Raw genomic sequence first — 22336 nt, 5'->3', positions numbered from 1 at the left:
AGGAAGCAACACTGACACAGTCCCTCGTGCAAAGAACAGAGCGAGGTTCTCTGTTTAGTTTTATGGTCAATCCAACTGAATCTACTTCCTTCCAGTTTACATAACGATTTCAACATAAAGCTCAGGTCCCCTCCCTTCCCACAGAGCTGATCATAACTAAAGTGTTTGATTTACACTTTGCTTTTCCCAGTGGGAAAACTGATTCTTTACTGCAACCGGTTCTAGAAAAAGACTTCAAGATCAAGATCTAGTCAATAGCAGGTGGCAGGACACACAAATCCTGTTACTATAGAATCATGGAATTTTATGTGAACAGCTCATTCCAAAGGCATGCTGGGGCTTTCAGAAAGAGGTTAGATGAATTATCATAAACCTACATACTGCCAAACTGCCATGGCAACTGTCAGCTGCTCTCCTAACTCACAACTCTCCTAATTCATACTTCCAGAAACACGTATGCATTTTCGTTTGTTTAAAATCCCTTTAGGAGCAGAAACATAAATGGACATCCAGTGCTTGGAGACTTTTCCTGGTAACGAGAGAAAAGACTTGGTGCATACATTCAAATATGAAGACACAGTAGGTTATGAACTCATCATGCTTATCCCTCACGCCTCTCAGCCTCCTCCTCACTTTCTCCACTCTCTGAAGGTCTCCACCCAAACCACCTGCCAGCTGATCATTTCCAAACCTGCCGCCCAGTCCATGGTCCTCACCTCAAATCTCTGCGCTCATCAGACTGCAACATTTAGTTTTCTAGACTGTATCACTCTCTTCATCTTGACTGAAACACTGTCTCTTCCTGGCTTCTCTGTCACTAAGCTCTCTGTTTTTTTCCACTCTCCGCTCACTCACTCACTTTCAGTCCCTTCCTCTCAGTGTTGGCATCTCCCCAGTTGAGAACTTTCAGTTACATGGTTTTGATACCATTTATATGATGAAGATTTGATGATTCCTCCAAATTCCACCTCTAATCCTGATGTATCTGGAGCTTCAGACTCATCCGATTTCTCACATGACATTTCCACTTACATGTCTAACAGGCATCATCTCAAATTTAACATATGCAAAGGAGATTTTTTTCAAGTTCCTCCATTTTTAACTCTTTATTACCGAAATTTTCAAACATACTGAAAGGAGACCATTGGTGACATTTATTAAGAAGAGAGTAGGAAATAGTTTGTAAGAGAATATCAAACCTTTTCATTTGCATCTTGTTATAAAACAAAGTGTGGAACATGCTTATAGAATGTGATATAACCTTACACAAGAAAGAGGAGTGGAGACACAGAGATCACGTGGGCTCTTTCAAGACTCATCAGGAAATTCCCAATTGCAAGGACACACAAAAAGCTGGAGCAGGCAAAGATGCTACACTAACCCACACCTTCACTGAAACACTACTGCTTGCTTGCTGCCTCATGAGAGGAAAAGTATTCCCACAATAACCATGATATCTTAACCAAGCAAGCATGACTTGAGACCTATAAGGGGAGCTTCCAGAGTTAACTTTTTGAGTATTGATCACTTTCCTTCAAACAGCTTTCCACTTGGTTCCTTGAACTTTCCAAAGCTATCAGCTTGTCTTCAAAGTCTTGAAAGTCGCCTTGAAAGTCTGTACCTATACTGACTCATCAGTCCTGCTTTCACTTAGGATGTAGAAAGCCACAAGAGCAAGCTGTTCCCATCCTATAAGTGGGAGAAAAAGTAGGATAAACTATAAAATCATAACTTCCTAGAGTCCATTAGGGAGCTGACATTACAAAGCAAACAGGTGAACTGAAAGTAAAGGGCAATGGTGCCCTCTGAGGAAAAACGGACACAGGAAGTGATTAAGCACTGTCAGAATATGGTGGAACAGAACAGAGAATGGGACAGCGTGCAGGAACCAATGGGGAATATCTGTAGACAGATGGAAACTATACAAACATTCACACGGAAATCCAGGGGGGGAACCATGCTATCAAAGAAAGAATCTCTTTTGTCAAGCTTCACAGACTTAAGAGCAGAGAAAGAATCAGTGAAAGTGAAGCCAGGTCAACAAGAAATTCCAAAATGAAACACAAACAGAAAATAGAGTGGAAAAAAAAAGCACAGAGCATCTAAGAGCTTTGGAAAATTTAGTCTAACATTCATAACTAGAGTCCCAGAGAGAAAACACACAAAGCAGATGATATAGTTAAAAATAATGGCTGTGAGGTCCAAAATTAATGAAAGACAACAAACCACAAATCCAAGAAGCTGAGAGAAACCCAAACAGGATACATACAATAGAGAAAAACGTTCAGGCACGTAACAGTCAAACTGCTAATGGAGAAAATCTTGAAGGCAACCAGAGAGCAGGGAAAACATCAGATACAGGGGAACAGAGATAAGAATGGCAGCACATATTTTGCAAGTCAGAAGATAATGGAATGGTATCTTTATTTAAAGTACTGAAACAAAAAATCTGTTTACTCAAAATTCTATACCCAGCAGAAATATCTTTCAAAAATGAAGGAGACACACTGATTAGGATGGCTACTATCAAAAAGAAAAAAAAAAATACAAGCGTTGGTGAGGACGTTGAGAAATTGGAACCTTTGTGCACTGCTGATGGGAATGCAAAATGGTGCAGCCACAAAGGAAAACAGTACAGCAGCTTCTCAAAAAATTAAAAATACAATTACCACATGATCCATAAATAACACTTCTGGGGATATAACCAAAAGATTTGAAAGCTTGGCCACAAAGAGAGATTTGTACATCCACGTTCACAGCAGCATTATTCACAATAGTCAAAAGGTGGAAGCAACTCAAGTGTCCATTGACAAATAAATGGATAAACAAATTGTGGTGTATATATAAAATGGAATACTATTAGTCTTAAAGAGGAAGAAAATTCTGACACAAGCTACAATATGGATGAAGCTTGAGGATAATATGCTAAGTGAAATATGCCAGTCACAAAAGGACAAGTACTGTACGGGTCCACTCATACGAGGTACTTAAGGTAGTCAAATTCAGAGACAGAGAGCAGAATAGCGGTTGCTGGAGGTCGAGGGGAAAGAGGGATAGGGAGCTAGTCTTTAATAGGTACACAGTTTCCGAGCTGCATGATGAAGAGTTTTGTGAATGGATGGTGGTGATGACTGCACAGCAATATGAACGTACTTAACACCACTGAACTACATACACTTGAAAATGGTTAAGAGGGTAAATTTTATTTTACATACGCTTTGCCAAAACTAATAATTAAAGAAAGGGAAAAAATGAAGGAGGATAGCCTTTCCAGACAAAAGCTGAGAGAATTCATTGCCAGCCAACCTGTACTACAAGAAACATTAAAAGAAGTTATTTGAGCAGAAGTATGATACCAGGTAGGACTCTGGATCTATACAAAGAAATGAAGAATGATAAAAATGGTAAAAATATGGACAAATATAAAAAGATTTTTTTTTCTCATTTTTTAAAACTTTTTAAAATATAGTTGATTTGATAAAGCAAAAAACATCATACATATATTTTGGGGCTTACATCGTACACAGAAGTAAAACACGAGAGCAGCAGCACCAAGGACGGAAGGGAGGAAATGCAGGTGTATTGTAAGGTTCTTACACTATACATACAAGTGCTATAAGGAAACGTGAGGGTGGACTGTGACAGGTTAAAGAATTACATTATAAATCCTAAGGGAACCACCACACACACACACACAAAAAACCAGAGAGAAGAGACAGAATAGAAATAAAATGGAATCATAAATAAAAAATTAACAAATCCAAAAAGAGTCAAGAAAACAGGAAAAACAGGAAGAAGAATGGGACAAATAAAAACAAAGGACAAAATGGTACAAAGGACAACAAATGGTACAAAAGAAAAAGTGAGGATAAAATCATTAAATGTGAATGGTTTAAACACCTTAATTTAAAAACAGAGACTGTGGGACTGGATAAAAAAGTGAGAACCAATTACATGACATCTGCAAGAAATCAGTTTAAATATAAAAACATAGACATGTTAAAACTAAAAAGATGTAAAAAGACACACAAACACTAATCAAGGAAAGCTGGAGTGGCTCTACCAACATCAGAGAAAGAAGGTTTGAGGACAAGGCTTATCACACCAGGAACAGAGGGACGTTATGTGACAGGTCTTTTCAGCAAGAACACACAGAAGTCCTAATGTGTATGTGTCTAATAAGAGACCTTCAAAACGTATAAAGCAAAACCTGATGGAACTAAACGGGGCAACAGACAAATCCACCATAATAAGTGGGGATTTTAACACTCCTCCTTTAAGAATTGACAGAACAAACAGATGGGAAATCAGTAAGGACACAGAAGACATGAACAATACTACCAACAAACTTCACCTAACTGGCATTTATGAAACCCGTCTCAAAACAACAGTAGGAAAAAAACCCCCACAAAAGTAGAAAATGCACTTTTTTCAAGTACACATGAAACATGCACCAAAACAGACCCTACTATGACTATAAAATAACTCTCAACAAATTTAAGACAATTCAAACAAAGTGTGTTCTCTAAACACAATGGAGTTAAACTAGAAACCATAAAAGAAAGTTAACTGAAAAGTCCCCCAAATATTTGGAAATTAAACTTACACTTTTAAATAATTCATGGATCAAAAAAGAAATCACAAGGGAAATTAGAAAACATCTTGAATTGAATGAAAAGGAAAATAAAACATCAAAATTTGTGCCATATAGCTAAAGCACTGCTTAAGGGAATTGAAAAGCATTATATGCTTATGTTAGAAATAAATGAAGTTTATCGTATTGATCTCAGTTTTCACCTTAAGAAATCAGGAAAAAACCCAGCAAATTAAACCAAAACAAATAGAAAAAAGGAAATAATAAAGGTGAGAACAGAAATCAGTGAAAACAAAATTATAGAAAACAATAGAAAAAGTGAGTGAAATCAAATGCTGGTTCTTCGACGAGATAATAAAATTGATAACCCTCTAGCCAGATTGATCAAGAAAGTCAAAAGACACAAATTACTAACACTGAAAATGGGGACATCACTTCAGATTATACAGGTGTTGTAAGTATAATAAAGTAATCTAATGAACAACTTTATGCCAGTAAATTGGTAACTTAGATAACATAAACAAACCTGAAAGACACAAACTACCAAAGCTCATTCAAGGAGAAATAGATAACTTGTATCTATTTAAAAAATTGAATTAGTAGTTAAAAAGTCCCCTGTATAGAAAACCACAGGCCTAAAAAGCTTCACTGCTGAATTGTACCAAACAATGAGAAATAAAACTAATTCTACCCAGACTCTTCCAGAAAATAAAGGAGGAAACATTTCCCAACTCAGTCTATGAGATCTGACCACAAACCCAGAAAAAACACCTCAATAAAGGAAAACTACAGGTCAGTATTTCTCATGTGCACAGGTGGAAAGATTCTTAGCAAAATTTTAGAAAATGGAATCAAAGAACATATAAGAAAACTAATGGTTAAATGAGTTTTAATCACTCATTAATGAGGAATCACTCACGTAAACAAGGTTGATTTGGCATTTGGAAATCAACCAACATAATTCATCATATTAACAGAAAAAGGAAAGATTATCTCAAAAGATGCACAGAAAGCATTTGACAAAATTCAACATCCACTCATGCTTAAGACTCTCAGCAAATCAGAAATACAAATTTCTTCAACCTGCAAAGGAAAGCCACAAAACACCTACAGCTAACACAAAAGACTGAACGCTTTCTCCCAAGACCAAGAACGAGGCAAGGCAGCCTGCTTTCACCACCCACATCCATCACTGTACCAGAGGTCTTCAATGGTGCAATAAGGCAAGAAAATGAAACAAATGTCTTACATGTTGAAAAGAAAGAAAGAAAACATCAGTTCATTCTAAAAATTCACGTCTCCCAGTAACCTAAGTTTTAATTGATTTGGGGGAGGAACATTACACATTTAATCACCTGAAAATGAATTCTGAAGAAATAAAAAAGCTTGCCTAAGGAAGAGTGATATCTAAGCAGTATTTATAATCCAAAACATTCTTAAATCAGTTTTGGACTTTTTACATGCTGAGACTGCTTCATTCAGGTATCATACCAAAAAGTATTATTTCTTCAATACTATGGAACCAATTTATTCTTACAGGAAAAGAGAACCAATCATTTTCTCTAGCACTAAAATATGCCCAGATGATGAAATTGAAACAGAAAGCTACATAATGTACATTTTATAAATAAACGATTTCATGATAGTTAGCACGTGTATTGCATTATGTAAATTCAACTTTACCAACCTCTGATCAGATTTTGTCTAGCTTTTAAAACAGCTCCAAGGTCACAATCGACAGTAGTATATGCGTGAGGTATGGTACTTTTAGATTCAGTCAACCTCTTGGCAATCACTCTTCGAATATTGCTGGCGGGGATTTCAGTGAATGTGCCCTGCAAAGAAATAGCAATTTTCCATTAAACCATAAACAGAAGGGGAATAAACCGACAAACTTCCTAACTGAAATCCAGTCTGTTACTTATGATAATAACTAAAGATTAATACAGGAAAAGTACTATTAAAAATTCTTAGTATAAGGAGGAATATAAGAAATCTGAGGAGTTTTAATTTTATAGTATACTACTAGAAAAAAGTAGGAAAACATGTTTCAATTGTGAATGGGACATCTTATGTTACTATGTTTAAGATGATTTAAAAAGAAATCTGCCAAATCTTGAATAACTCCCCCACGGACATGAACATGCACACACACACACAGCCACTACCTGTAAGCAACTTTTGTTACAAACATCATTTCTTAATAAAACTCAAAGCAGCCAATAAATCAACAAGTAAAAGCAATTCTTACTTATAATAATGGCATACAGTAGAAAAAAATAATGCAATATACTTCATAATCTGCTAAACTATTTCTATTTTGGCTTGTCTTTTTAAAAAATCACGGGAGTACCTTACTTCCTAGAAATTCGTGATCTAAAGTATGAACGAGATAATAAAATCTTCCTGTAACTTCACTGTAGCTTTTCCGCTCTGTCCCCTGAACCTCTAACAAAGGCAGGATGGACCTTCAATTACGTCTAATTCCTTCCCTTCCTTCGCTCCGTTCCGGGACTGTGGCCCAGTCCCTTCAGGACAACACAGAGAGGAGGAAAGTGCAGCTGATTTCTTTTTCTACAGATGCTCTCTTAGGAAATCAGACATTTCATGTTAGCAAAGCAGTTGATCCCATAGAATAAACGCTCTCTACATACCAGAAGAAGTGAAAGTAAGGTTTACCATCCTAATCCGAGTAACTTTTTTAAACAAACAAGATTTGACTAGTGCACATAAACTTTTTGTGCATGTAGTCATGAATCATTAATCTACATTAAAAAAATGTTTCCTATGAAAGTTAGATTGTTTTCAATTCTTTTAAAATATTATATTGGAATATATTTCTTCACAGACCTAGCACCGCTCGTCAAGCCATGCTGTGGCAGCATCCCACAGAAAATAGAGGAGGAGCAGCACAGATGTCAGCTCAGCAACAATCTTCCTCAAGCAAAAAGAGGAAGACTGGCAACAAATGTTAGCTCAGGGCCAATCTTCCTCACAAAAGAAAAGGGCTGTTATACTGCATGTACCCGAGAAGACAAGAATAACCAGCTGTACAGTGTCTGCAGTCCTTCACAGTGAGACTGTCTATTCAAAGAATGAAACACATCCACAAAAGGGAGCCAGTGCCAGTTACGGATTATTAGTACCACACCTGAGAAAAAAGACGTGGAAAGTGTCATGATTACAGAGCATATATGCGGTACTGAAACTGCAGAACTTTGGTATCTAAACGGAACCACAATTCCTGTGCTCTATTTGGAACTTAGCACTGTACAAACCAACTTGGTTTGTGTTAGAAAATCTGCAGAACAAAGCATTTGGAGAATTCTGTCTTTATCACTTTAGCTACTACTAAAATAGATTGCTAAAAGTATTAGTAAAACAGACAGTAACGGTTCTTATTTTCTCTCTCACTTAAAGTCTGAAAAACAGAATCTTCTCAGAAGACATTACCGCTACATTAGGTTGTCCCGGAATCGACATGGGTGGGATCATGGGCCGGGGATAAGATGGTCCTGCTGGGGCCTGTGCAGGCAGAGGTACCGTGGGAGCAGCTGGAGGGGCTGGGGCGGGTCTGGACTCAGTGATCTTGCCCAGCTGTTTCAAGTGGACCAGTTTGAGAGCATCCCTGGAGATAAGAGAGAATGAGACACCCATGATTAGCAACAGGGAATATGAGAGAGCTCTTAGAAAATGGATGAGATGTGGAGGGAAGACACAGAAATATGCAGACGTCAAGGAGAACAAGGCTTCTTCTAAGAGCAGAAAGCAGGCCAGTGCGGCAGAAGTGCAGTGAACACAGTGAGGGGGCTCAAAGAGGAGGCTGGAGAGGTGGGCAGCTAAGAGCTGCCAGGCCCGGATCACACCCAGGCATGGCCAACTCCAAAGCCTGCAAACGTTCTGCTGCTTTTCTAATACCTATGCACAAGTAGGCAGATTAAACAGAAAGTGAGGCAATCAGAAGAACATTTTGTCACTAGAACAGACTAGAATAGAATTAAATAAGGATACCTCAAATTAACAGCTACTCTGGGACTGAATGAAGGGTAGGACCTCCTGACAAAGGCCTTTTGCCCATTACACAAAGGGTAGCATGGAAATAACCGGAGGCTCCCAATGCTGATTCTCAAAGCATGGGCCCCAAGACAGTGATGGTTACGAAAGACTGAGGGGGCAAGCGTCCTGGAGAACGATCTTATGGACTGCCCAGGGCTTTTGAGAGCAAGCGTCCTGGACAACCACCTTATGGACTGCTAGGGCTGTTGACGACAAGCGTCCCGGAGAACCACCTTATGGACTGCTAGGGCTTTTGAGAACAAGCGTCCTGGAGAACCATCTTATGGACTGCTAGGGCTTTTGACGACAAGCGTCCCGGAGAACCACCTTATGGACTGCTAGGGCTTTTGAGAACAAGCGTCCTGGAGAACCACCTTATGGACTGCTAGGGCTTTTGACGACAAGCGTCCTGGAGAACCACCTTATGGACTGCTAGGGCTTTTGACGACAAGCGTCCCAGAGAACCATCTTATGGACTGCTAGGGCTTTTGAGAACAAGCGTCCTGGAGAACCATCTTATGGACTGCTAGGGCTGTTGACGACAAGCGTCCTGGAGAACCATCTTATGGACTGCTAGGGCTTTTGAGAACAAACTTACTTATGTTTGGAAGGTAAGTTTTAACTTATTCAGGATATTTATAACCAAAAGCAGCATTTTCCAGTTAATTGTGATATCATTTACATGAGAAATAAATGACTGCCAATACAATTTACCGGCATGAGCCAAAACCCTAGCCAGATTGATAAAAGTGTGAGCCCTGGTATAAAATAAGGCCTTTTGTGATTCAGAAAAATGCCTTCTATGAAACATCTTAGCCTGTAAGAGCTCATACAAGTCACAGCCTAACATTACTAGTCTCTCTCCATCCCATAAAGGAATTAAATACATCTCTAACAAAATCTTACTAATCTGTGTTTTCAACCAAATAAAGTGTAGCATCAGAGTGGCAGATCCAAGACACATTAATGTCTTTGCACAGGGATCATTAATTTACCTCAGTAATCAGTTAAAAATAAAAACACCAAACACAATGAACATGTGAGGAGACTAAAAAATCTAAAATAATGCCTAAATACATCTATTTTAAAAAAAGGTTGGTCCCACCAAATAGACACATTTTTATTTCACTACCAGCTTAACTCCTATACACAGTATTTTATCAAGAAAAGGCAGTGCGGTTCCACCCCTGCAGTAATTGAGATTCTCGGGTCAAACAGCACTTGGTGAAGAGTAAAAGTAAGGGACTCTAACCCTCTTCACAAGGGAGCAGAGAATCAGTCCGGCCCTTGGTCCCAGCACATTGTACTGCTGACTTTACTTCCAGACCTCAGGGAGTATAAATGTGAATTACTGCTTAATAACAGTCAACGATTTAGCTTCTATAATGCAGAGAATGATTTTAATGATTTCTGTCCATTAAATAATTTATCAGACTAAACCTGAAGAATTAGGCAGGCTATAAGAGCTATAAAAATAAAAAGAAAAATGCCATCATACACTTCTGCAGGATGCTTTGAGTTCACTCAGGGTGGAACCTTCTCTGCCAGATCCCTTCATCCATTTGAGGGTGTTATGAATTAGTTTTAAAAAGAGATACCAGTGAAAATGTAACAGACACTTGTCAGTCATGCCTACCAGATTTCTGATGCTGTGATATGAACACAAACATTAACTACAACTATGATTTCAGATGTAGATACACCAACGATGTTAGGCTGTAGGCAAAGAACCTAAAAGTGTTCTGCCTGTAACTGTGACCCCAGCACTTGTTTTCTTAAATTAGTTACACACACAGGCAAAGTCAAGTCTATATGCTTTTGCACAAGATATATTCTGGGCAATATGTTTGCTTCAATGCAACATTAAAAAAGCGACCATGACACTTACGATTTTCTTCAATAAATACACTGGAACAGAGGGAGTTCCTCAGCAGATGGAACTGACCCTTCCATTTTACTTGCACGTTTGGTTGACAACGTGAGGAGGAAGGATGTCCCTCACTATTTGAAGAATGTGTGCTGAGGTACTGTGGGAGCCGCTTATACCAAAGCTTACAACTTTTCAGTTTTATCAGATGACATTTCTGTATTTGACACAAGGACAAAATTTTTTTCAAAAGCTCACCTTAATGATAAAACACAGATATCTTTAGAGGTATACAAAGCAAAAATCCATAATAATGCATGCTTTAAGGATCTATTTTTCTCATGAAGTCTTTTGTAATATGTCATATTCTGAAGACCACAGGTTGACTCTCTTATGGTGGGAAGTTAAAGGGTAAGGGCAGGGAGGAGAACTGGGTAACAGAGAAAGACAGCAAGAATATTAAAACATAACTCTTCAACACTGCTTTCTTAGGGTACACAGCAAGATAACATGATTTTATTCTCCTTAGGAAATGTCAGATTACTATTGTAGCTTTCACTTTGGGTTTAAAAAGATCCTTGTCCATCACATATGTATTAAGTGCGTATGGAAAGAGAGGGGATATAGGAAGGAAGCTCTGCTTGTTCACTCCAGCGCCACCACGCCAAAGAACTGCCTTCTGAAACGTCACCTAATCACCAACTTGCAGAGCCTTTGCTCAGACCCCTTCTTTCTTGACTTTTTATCCATCTCACAGATATCCCCCCACACACAGGAGTTTTGGCCTTCTCACAAGTTTACCTATTGGTGATCTTAACTGTCACTTTATTATCTACCAAATCTACCTCTCTAGTCCCAAACTATCTCCTGAAATGCATCTTCACCTCACTGACCCTGATATCTGAATGGCTTGTCAGCACGGACAATAAGCTTCAAACAGATGGCTTGTCAGCATGGACAATAAGCTTCAAACCAAACACATTAGTTATTCCACCAAAACAAATGCCTCCCAAATCTTGTTTCTGTTTATGAAGCCAAAATTTCATCACTCAGATCAGAATTCCAAATTCATTCCTTGACTTGTTCTGGATTCTATCCTTACAACGCTGTCTCTGTCAGTCATCTCCCTTTTACATCTTCCATCCACATTCAAGTATTCACTATCTCTTAGCTGGATTACTTTAGGAGCCTATTAACCTATCTCCTTATCTCAAGCCTTTTTCTGCTCTAATTTATCTTTCACAAATTTGCAAAATTGATCCTTCTAAGGTATGGCTATGATTATTTTACATTTCATCAAATCTTCAATGATTGATGAACTAAATACAGATTCTTTATCCTTTCCCTCAGATACATAGGTAAGTCTACTTTGTTATAAAGAAAGTTGCTTTATCTCAGTTTTACAGGGTTTTACTAAGATAGAGACTGGCAGAAGTTTAACAAAGTTAAGACATAAATAGTAGACACTAAGTAAGGATTGATGTGGGGAAAAACTAGGTGTAACTAGCTATCAAGATTCTTTATTTTAATTTTTTATGGCTAAGTGAAAGTTTTAAGTCCTTTAAGTAAAAACCCAAAGTCTAAGACGCTGTCCTTCAGGCAGGGGTCAGGACAGCTGGATTCCAACTCATGTAAGTAGGGCACCAACGTCACAGTTGGTGTTTAAGAAAACCACACACAAGTGTTTGATCAACAAATCAGTAAGGGTGTAAGACAGATAAATGAGGAAAGCTGAGCATTAAAGCTGTATCGCCTTCAATAAATATCCAACAAAAAACCAATGCTTTAATGAAGGGTAAAATAACCCAATAAAAGAAAAGCCACCTGGTCCAGCACTGCCACTTAATAATTTCATAACCTTTGCTCTATCTCAACTTATAAAAATTTTGGCCAATATTACTGATCAATTTCTTATCAATATTAGATAAACAGAGAATAAGCATACTGCTTTAAAACATTAACTCAATTTGAAGAATTTAACATTACTGCCAACAGAAATGTGGCACACATCACTACAGTAATTTCACATTAGTTCGTATGCCTATTTGATTCATCTTTGTTTTCTCCACTAGACTAAGTTTCAATAGAGCAGGGGCCACCTGTTTTAATATACTCTTGAAAGACACAAAATGTAAACAAATGGAAAGACACACCAGAGTTCTTTAACAGGAAGACTCAACATCATAAAGATGTCAGTCCTCCCTAAATTAATTTAAAATGTGATACAATCCCAATAAAAATACCACAGTCCTGCCCAGCCCTGCCTGGGGCTAGAAGGATTGATTAAAATTCATTTGGAAGCAAAATAGAACAAGATAAACCAAGAAAACTGATTTATTGAAAAAGAAGAACAAAGATAGCTTCATCGGATTTTAAAGCTTACTATAAAATATTTCTAATTAAGAGTGTTGTACTAAAAAAGAAAGGTATTAACTCATGGTTGGATCAATGGAATAGAAAATAAAACCCAAAAAGAGAACCAACCTCATTTGGAAATTGCTTTGATCAAACAAGTGAACAAAATCCAAATGGAGAAGAATGAAATTATTTTTAAAAGTGTATTTCCATGTTTTAGAAATTTAAATGATTGTATGATTATTTCATACAAATTTAAAACAATGTGAAGTTTCGCCATTCTGTACCCTAATTTTCTGCATTAAACATCATTTCTAAAGATCTGGCTCAGTTACCAAATTAGATCTCTTCTTCAGTAATGCTGCAATTATTCAGAAAACAACCCTCGCATAGAGTACAATTTTATACTGACAAAAGCAATTAAAGGCACAAGAGAACAGTGTCCTTCCCTTTAAACCTTAACACTGAGAAAGCTCTTCTTTAAGTATTTCCAGAAAAAGATGATGGTGATAAATGATGGAATTGGTTATTACAAAAAGTGCACACATACTCTTTGGTGAATATCCCCCGGGGGCCGGTGGCTGTGCCCTGGCTAGCATCCAGTGTGTGTTTTTCCAGAATATTGCGGGCAGCTGGACTTAAACGAAACCTAAGAAGAAAACATGCAGATTAATGGAACAAATTAACACCTATATTTGATTCAAAGATATCTAAATGTCAACAGTTTTTCTGATGATTAGAAAAATAAAAACTTACAATAAGGCTAAAATGCCTCCCACAGATAGTCATAGTCAAATAAATTAATCTGGACTAATCTGGCTTATTTTACTCGCAAAACATTTTCATACAAATTTAACTGGTTACTATTTCATGTAAATACCAAGGGCTTTAAAAAAATAGATGAAGGATGCAATTCAATGACAACAAAACAAACAACCTGATTAAAATGGACAGGGGACTCAAAGATACATTTCTTCCAAAGAAGATATACAGATGGCCAATAAGCACACGAAAGTATACTCAACATCACTCATCATTTGGGAATTGCAAATCAAAAACACAATGAGATATCACTTCACACTCCCTCCTCTCAGTCTCTGGCAACTATCATTCTACTCTCTTTACCAATGTGACTACTCTGGGTAACTCCTGTAAGTGGAAACATACAGTATTTATCCTTTTGTGACTGGCTTATTTGACTCAGCATAATGTCTTCAAGGTTCACCCATGTCATAGTGTAGGTTTAGCATTTTCTTCCTTTTTAAGACTGAAAAACACTCCACTGTATGCACACGGCGCATTTTGGACACATGCAATGTTTCCTCCTTTTGGCAACTGTGAATAATGCTGCTTGAGCATGGGTATACAAATATCTTTTTGAGTCCTTGCTTGAGTATATACCCAAAACACACACTGCTAGATCCCATGGAAATTGTATTTTTAATTTTTCAAGGAACTGCAATATTGTTTTCCACAGTGACTGCACCATTTTATATTCCACCAACAGTGCACAAGAGTTCTAATTTCTCCACATCCTTGTCAATTTATTTTCTGTGTTTTTGTTTTCTGATAACTGCCATTCTAATGAGTGTGAAGTGATATCTCATTGTGTTTCTGATTTGCAATTCCCAAATGATGAGTGATGTTGAGTATACTTTCGTGTGCTTGTTGGCCATCCGTGTGTCTTCTTTGGAAGAAATGTATCTTTGAGTCCCCTGCCCATTTTAATTAGGTTGTTTGTTTTGTTGTCATTGAATTGTATCCTTCATCTATTTTTTAAAGCCCTTGGTATTTACATGAAAGCATTTTTACTTTACATATACTCCAGAAGAGTAAGTGAGGCAAAAACAATTATGTTGATTATATAGACAAGGAAACTGAGTCACAACAAAAGGTCGCATGACAAGTAAGTGTCTACTCTTCAATTAAGGCCTCCAAGAAAGCAGCAGACACAAATGATGACAGACAGATAAAGAGAGTCAAATGTGCTGGGTCCAGAGTTTGTAACTCAGAAACGGAGAGGAACAAATGTGGCACTTGCTGTATTTCAGGGAAACAGCTCTAGCTGATATGGGCTCAGTGCCATCACACTGTCACATTCTTCAAGAGAAACAGAAACTTTAGATTTTTATGTAAGATTAACTAGTAACCAATGAATTAAAAAAAGGTTTTTAAAAAAGAAAATCATGGCATGGACCAACAATGTGTAGGTTCATGGGTGAGCCGGCTTGAACCTACACCGAGGGGCCTCAGACCCATGTTAAGTCTCAAATGACGGCTCTTGACAGAATGACAGTGCACATGCTACTACCTTGGCAAGAGGAGAAGAGCACTAAGTACAAACCCCCGTGATCCTACCTTCTGATTTTCCTGGTAAATGAAAGAAGAGAAAAGAAAGAGGAGTCAAGGCAGTGGCATCAGAAACACTGTGTGTGATAACGGGAATTTTAAACTCAATACTTCAAAATACTGAATTTTTTCTGACAGGAACTGACATTGGTATACTAAAGGAAAAAAATTTTTTTAAATGAAAGAGTCTGCATTTTTATTTAAGTTCAAATGTGGTTCTTAATAGGACCTTTTCTCTATGAAGAACTTTTCCTTATTAAGAAATTTTGTATAATTATAGAGATTAAAATAAATAAATGAAACCTTTCGAATTTTCAGAGTCCATCAATTAAAGCTACGTAAAGCTAAAGCAAAACAACGTTTACTGAGTGTCTGTGCTTCTACAGGACTGAACAAAATGGAGCTCTGGTCTGTCTCAGAAACTCGAACGCAGAATAGGTGGAAAAGGAACGCATGTGAAAATGCTAGTTCCACTTTATATCGGTTATACATTTGAAACTGGGATTCACCTTACAGTAATTACAACTCCACGAATGGGAACACAAAGTGAAGTTTGGTACACTGAATTCCATGCTGGAATCCTGAGACCTAAGTTCCGTGTGGACACAGACTGTTCGCTCTGTCTGCACTGGGTGTGCAGGGCTTTCGAGGGCCTGGAGCACAGCAGGGACTCAGAAACTGTGTGGAGTGAACAGTGGTGATAAAATAATCATTCCTAGGCCTCAGGTTCCTAAGAGGAAAAACGGAAGGTCAGCAACTCCCTACTCCCTGTGCAAAGATGTTTCAAACACGGTAATGATTAAAATACCCGGAAAGTTGTCATAACGTATTTTTTTAACATCATTCAAAGAAACATACTCACTGCAGTTTCCCTGGTGTGACTTCCGGTTTGACAGGGATAGAAGTCTGTGGTTCTGGTGAGGGGTGAGGCACTGATGGTTTCGAAGGTGGTGACGGAGGACCTACATCTTTGGGAATTTCAACACGTTTCCAATCTTGTCCTTCTTCAACCAGCAAACCAATTAGTGAGCCGAGCCGTACATTTTTAGATCCTCCTTCAACCTATATTTTAAAAAGAAAATAATTCCAGAGACGGAAAGGCCCACGACCTCAAGAAGTAGCTTATTCCTTGGACAACTCTGCACTCATTAGAAAGGTCTCTCAATTTGAGCTAAAACCTACTTCCCAGCCAGCCTGCCTCCTCCTCCCCCACCCACCACCTTCCTCGTCTGCCTTCCCCGACTTACACCTTCCTTCACCACTTTCTCCCTCCCAGGTACTAATGCCACCTCCTGAAATAAAGGGAAAATCTAGAATCTCTCCTCTTTCTGACAGCCTTCAAATATATAAGAGCTAACACTACCATCTTCTTTCTGGTGTCCATCGGTACAAATCCAAAACAGGAGGCTACAGACCTCAACTGCTTGTCTTTCCGGACAGTCTCTATACAATGGCTCAGGAATTCCACGCCTTACCTTGTAAGGGATTAACTCCCCCAAATTAGTCCTATTTGCTGAAATTAATTTAAAAGAAAATATTTTCAGTAAACTTAGTCTCTGGAAAAAAGAACATCCCATTGTATATTTAATTTTTTCCCTATATATCTACGTATTTACAAAATCTGAGAAATAAAATAAAACCTCGTGAATTTTTTATAAGTACATCAGAAACACGGTGGTGCCTGAGCAAACCAAACACTTTTTCACCGATAATGTCAATTAAAAGCATAAATAAGATCAATGATGCTGTTTAACTCAAGATCAATGTCATTTAAGCATTTCAGCAGCATTAATTTACAAAGAAAGGGTTGATCCTTATTTACTTATTAAAAGAAGGCCCCAGAGAGCCTTCAGATGACAGCATTTTGTAAGTTCAGTACTGGAAGAAAATGTCATTCCTTTAAAATTTTCTATTATTCCCTTTCAATTACTTTAAATAAGGTTCATTACAGACATAATTTAATGAATAATAGAATGATAGGCTGCAGGATGTTCTCTGATACAGTAATTATAAGTAAAATCATGACTCCGAGAATGCATTTGACATTTCTGAGTAACATTAATTTTGATGCTTATTAGTATGCGCACTATTCTTAAGATAATATGGCTTCAGTTTTGCGAGTTAGGAAGCTCCCAAGTTTACTAACTACTGATGAAGAAGAACAGGAACAATGTTCTGATGAAGCAAAATATAAAGAAGAAATGGGTGTATAAAACTAAATAAAGACGTCTAATGAATGCAAGCTGTGGAAAAACACTAAACTCAAAAACAATTTGTTTAGTTTGTCACATAACGAAGTCTTACTTCTGTGGACTGCTCATGTTTCTTTACTATGTCAAAAAGATGAGTTAAGATTATGATTAGGTTAAAATTTTTTCTTCTTCTAAAAATGTCTAATTACTTGCTTATGAACCGCTAACTCAAAACCACAAAGTGAAATGACTAACTTTCTAAAAAATTGATAGAAAAAGCACTAAGTGATATGAAGTCCACTTGATGTTAATTCCTATCAAAACTGAGCCAGAACTAAGACCAATATCCACGTACCAAGAACAGCACTCAAATGCAAAGTATTTTTTTAAAAAAAGCAGTTTTGTTTTAAAGATATCAATAGATTTCTCAAATTTGAATCAGACACTACACTGAATCTGAAACTGACACCTCATCCTGTTTCATTTACTACAATAAATCATACAAATGATTCCATATGTACCCCACCTACCGACACCTTCACAAGTAGGCAATAATAAGCATTTCAATTTTTGCCATATTGAAATATCAAATAAACTTTACTCATTTTTTCCATTAAAAAATGACACCATGACCTACGTACGACTTATCAAACCATGTTGTGGCAGGTGTCCCACATATAAAACAGAGGAAGATGGGCACAGATGTTAGCTCACGGCTAATCTTCCTCAGCAAAAAGAGCAGGATTGGTGGCAGATGTTAGCTCAGGGCTAATCTTCCTCAAAAAAAAAAAAAAAAATGACACCATGAAACATTAAACCCAAACACAAGGGACAAGGACAAAGGATATGCTGCCACACAACTTGAACATAAAACAGAAGCTGAAACAAAGCAACGCCTAGTAAAGCTCCATTTACAGTCACTAAAATCATGGGGCTGGCCCCGGGGCTGAGTGGTTGTTTCCTCGCTCCGCTTCAGCAGCCCAGGGTTTCGCCGGTTCAGATCCTGGGTGTGGACGTGGCACCGCTCATCAGGCCATGCTGAGGCAGCGTCCCACACAGCACAGCCAGAGGGAACTACAACTAGAGTGTACAACTATGTGCTGGGGGGCTTTGGGGAGAAGAAGAAGAAAAAAGAAAGACTGGCAACAGATGTTAGCTCAGGGCCAATCTTTAAAAAAATGTCTACAGTAGTATTTCCCAACAGCGAAACTCTTTGAGGGGCTTCAATCCATTAAAGGTGCTGGTAAATAGTGTCTGTTTTAATTCTGACATTGAAAAATAATAAGTCAAGCAATTATTTCAATATTTTTCTTCTTTAAGACAGAACAGTCTGAAAACCGCTGAGAACTGCAGGGGACGCACATGGTTACCGGGGATGCCGAGCCACAGGACTGACTTGGTTTGGAAACTTAGCAAGATTTCCCGCCGTCGTTTAAACCATTATACGGTTTTAAATTGCTTTTATTCTTTAATATGTGTTGTTAAACTTATATGCACGACGAACTTTGCTTTAAAAGGAGGATACATAAGGAACACTGAAGCTGAAAACTAATTAGCGACAAGCTGAAACGCAGAGGGAGAGAAGAAACCTCCATTAAGTGCTGGAGGAACGGTCAGTCCAGCTTTCAGGTGCCATGTACTGTGCTAGCACAGGATTAACTCACTTAATTCTCCTTGTAACCTTACGAGGTGAGTGTTATTATTATTTCCATTTATGGATGAGGAAACCGAGGCACAGAAAGCTTAAACAATTTGCTCAAGATGACAAGGCTAGGAAGTACCCAGGCCAGGATTCAAATGCAGTCTGACATGAGAGACACCATTCACATGATCAGCACCACATCTGTGAATCGCATTCACGTGATGGAAATTACCATGTAGCCCCTAAAGATGGGGCTACTATTTTTAAAAACAAGCGTAAGAAAGAAGATATAAAGGTGATTAAAATTAATTTAGCTTTTAATTCATGAGGAACATAGACTTATTTACCACTTCAATATGTCATTTACTCATTTCAATACGAGAAATTAGAACTGAGAATATCTTCCATTTGGTAGAATCTGCTCTTAGCTTTGAGGGGATATTTTCTCAGTTGAAAATATTCCAGTCTACAGAGAATCAAGTGAAGCTTTCACAACTTGAAATTCCAACCATAAACTTTCAAACTATAAAACGCAACTCTGAAGGCAGCTGCAGGCAATTCAATGGAAAATAAGGGCAGGAGGTTCTAACAATGAAATAAAACCACCCAGATAAAACACTCTTCTTTAGAAAACACCAACGACATAGTATTAGAGTGACATACAGATAAAAAATTGATTGAATAACATGAATAGTACCAAAAATAATAATTGCTTTTTAATAATCAGATGATCAATAAAGGGAAAGTTTACAAAAACATTTGTGTCACTATCCATGGATGCTAATTTTCAGAAAGATTCTATTTCTAAAAATTGTTCTGAATAATGGTCTACCACTAAAATAAAAATCTATCAATGAATGCATCGCCAGTCAATAAATTAAAACTTTACAAAATTATGTAAGTTTGAATAATCATAACATCCTACACCGGTTTCACCCTCAGAAGTATCCTGGTTTGTATGACAAATTATATAGTAACCCTAAATATGCTCAAAGCCAAACTAGACAATCTTCAATAAACTCTCCAAATGGCATCCTAATATTCTACTTTATTACTTTATTATTTAAAACACTTGCTGTCCAATTTGCTGAATAAATTTAAGACTAAGTTTATGAACTAATATATGTGTAATAATTTAAGGTTTCTGCATGACAATTTACTAGCGATTAAATGAGAATTTAACAACTCTCCCATTAACTAAATTAAATTGGAAATGAATCATAAAATTATCTACACTGACAGCAATTATTCTTTATCCTCATTATTAAGAGCTTCTATACTTTTTTCTGGTTCTAATTGAAATGTAATAAATATTATTTTAAATTTAAAATGGAATTCAGATCTAAAAATTATGAGTGAGTACAAAGAAAAGAATGAAACTGGGGGGACAAGAAAGAACACAAAAACCTCTCAAAGACTGTGGAAATAATCCCCAGAAGAGCAGAATCGGGTGCCATTTCTAATCTTTCAAAAATGTGGGCAAACTAAAAACTAGAGTTTTGTATCAGCACTTGCCTTGTAGTAAGTTCAATTATCCAACTCCTTGATATGTATTCCTATAAAAATCATTTTCATATGTGTGCTAATATGGGAATTATTCCACCATGAAAAGCAAAGTGGGGAGGTTGGGAATGGAGTAGGGTGAAAGGCAAAAAAACAAAACCCACCAGTAATACCACCTTAATTTTTTCTCCATTTTCCCCCCATAAAACTACGTATATTGGGACATGAATACACTCCCATTCTTACTATCCCAAAAGCATGTGGAATAATAATAAAGCCACAAAGCCCTTGAAATATACATACGATCTTTGCTTTGCCAAGGAAACAGCTACTTGTGTCCTCGCCGCCCCACTGTTTCAGAGCATGAGGGGCCAGATGAATGGGCACTGCTGACCACGCCACAGTCAGCCATCCGAAATGCATTACTAAGCAGCTAAGCGGAAAATGCTGTCAATTCTGGAAGACTTTCACAGCGCAACAATCCAGAACTAGGGCCAGGAACACAGCTTGCCAAAAGCACACACAACAAAATGTAGCTGGGTTTATTACCTATGGGAATTCAAGCAATCTTTTTCCTTTTCAAAACGCTGCATAAATTAGTCAAAGAAACTATTTTGGTATGAATATTTATATTTTCCTAGTTATAAAGGTACAGAAATTTTACACCTCCATTGATATTTCCTCCAACGAAGTATTTTCAACAATGTGTTTCAACATGGCTGTTAATATTTTAGATGGCAAGTAAAGGAAGTTTGACAAATTAGAACATAAGAAATAAAATATAAGTGAGTAGAAAAAAGGGAGAGGGATTTTCTAGTAAGAAACAGGAATGAAAAACTGTGTATAGATCTACATCTAATTAGGGGATGACATTCCTCCACGTGTGGTCTTCGGGTAAAGACGACAAAGGAAGGCAGTGCATCCCTGCTCAAAGCGGAGGGGAGCTGGCAGCTCAGAATTAAAAACACTTCAACAAGGCACTACTGATAAATATGCAGCTTATCCGTACAAATCAAACTACAGAGGCACGAATGGACACCTACTGGCCAGTCACAAACAACCAAAACACACTAATACACAAACACACGACTGACATGGGCGCTAATGGTCCCCAAGAGCTGAGTGAAGAATTGTAATATTAACCAGAATGGCAACATTTATTAACATTTGCTGGGTGACGGGTCTTGCTTATGTGTATTATCTCAATTTCTACTACTATCCCATGATGTAGGTATTATTGTATCTCTACTTTATTATAAAGAAAAAGGCAGAGAATTTCCCAATTGCTACAAAACTAATAGCTGGCCGAACTTGCTAGCTAATGGACCAGGCGGCAGGGTGACTCGAGAGCCCGGTCTCAGCTGCTACACCACGCTTCCTCTAACTGTTCAAGAAGCTAAGAAAGCAACGTCCTCCATCAGCGAATATACCACCTAACCCTAAACAGTCATGTTTCCAGCATTTTATTTTACTGACTTTTCACATAAATTCATACTGCATTATAAGAATAAAGTACATATTATAAAAAATTTAGAAAATACAGAAAAACAGAAAAAATGGGGCAGGTAAATCACTTAGTTCTACTCCCTAAAGACAAACACTCAACATTTTTATAACATTTTATTCTAATCTTTTCTACATTTATGTTTTTCTTTAAAAGTCCTACAAGCTTGTAATCACTGTCCACAGGCAATTTTAAAAGTATTTTTTCAGGGGTCGACCCAGTGGCGTAGTGGTTAAGTTCACACACTCTACTTCAGCGGCCCAGGGTTTGCAGG

The 22336-nt window shown here is 37.6% G+C and overlaps 1 protein-coding gene across 7 annotated transcripts in view; it reads right to left on the bottom strand.

The window, feature by feature from the left end:
* PDHX (pyruvate dehydrogenase complex component X) overlaps window positions 1-22336 on the bottom strand; it is a 180024-nt gene that overhangs the window by 123744 nt on the left and 33944 nt on the right. For all 7 annotated transcript variants that reach the window (XR_011524054.1, XR_011524055.1, XR_011524053.1 and 4 more), the window contains exons 4-7: window positions 16084-16283; window positions 13423-13521; window positions 8048-8222; window positions 6282-6429 (exon numbers count right to left, since the gene is read on the bottom strand). Coding sequence is in view for 1 of the 7 variants with exons in the window: in XM_070564756.1 (XP_070420857.1) it covers window positions 6282-6429; window positions 8048-8222; window positions 13423-13521; window positions 16084-16283 (622 nt within the window). In the remaining 6 variants the exon portion in view is untranslated. The remainder of the gene's footprint in view (window positions 1-6281; window positions 6430-8047; window positions 8223-13422; window positions 13522-16083; window positions 16284-22336) is intronic.

Source organism: Equus przewalskii, chromosome 11 (assembly GCF_037783145.1).
Source record: "Equus przewalskii isolate Varuska chromosome 11, EquPr2, whole genome shotgun sequence".
Classification (NCBI taxonomy): domain Eukaryota; kingdom Metazoa; phylum Chordata; class Mammalia; order Perissodactyla; family Equidae; genus Equus; species Equus przewalskii.
This window is presented reverse-complemented; position numbering and strand designations above follow the sequence as displayed.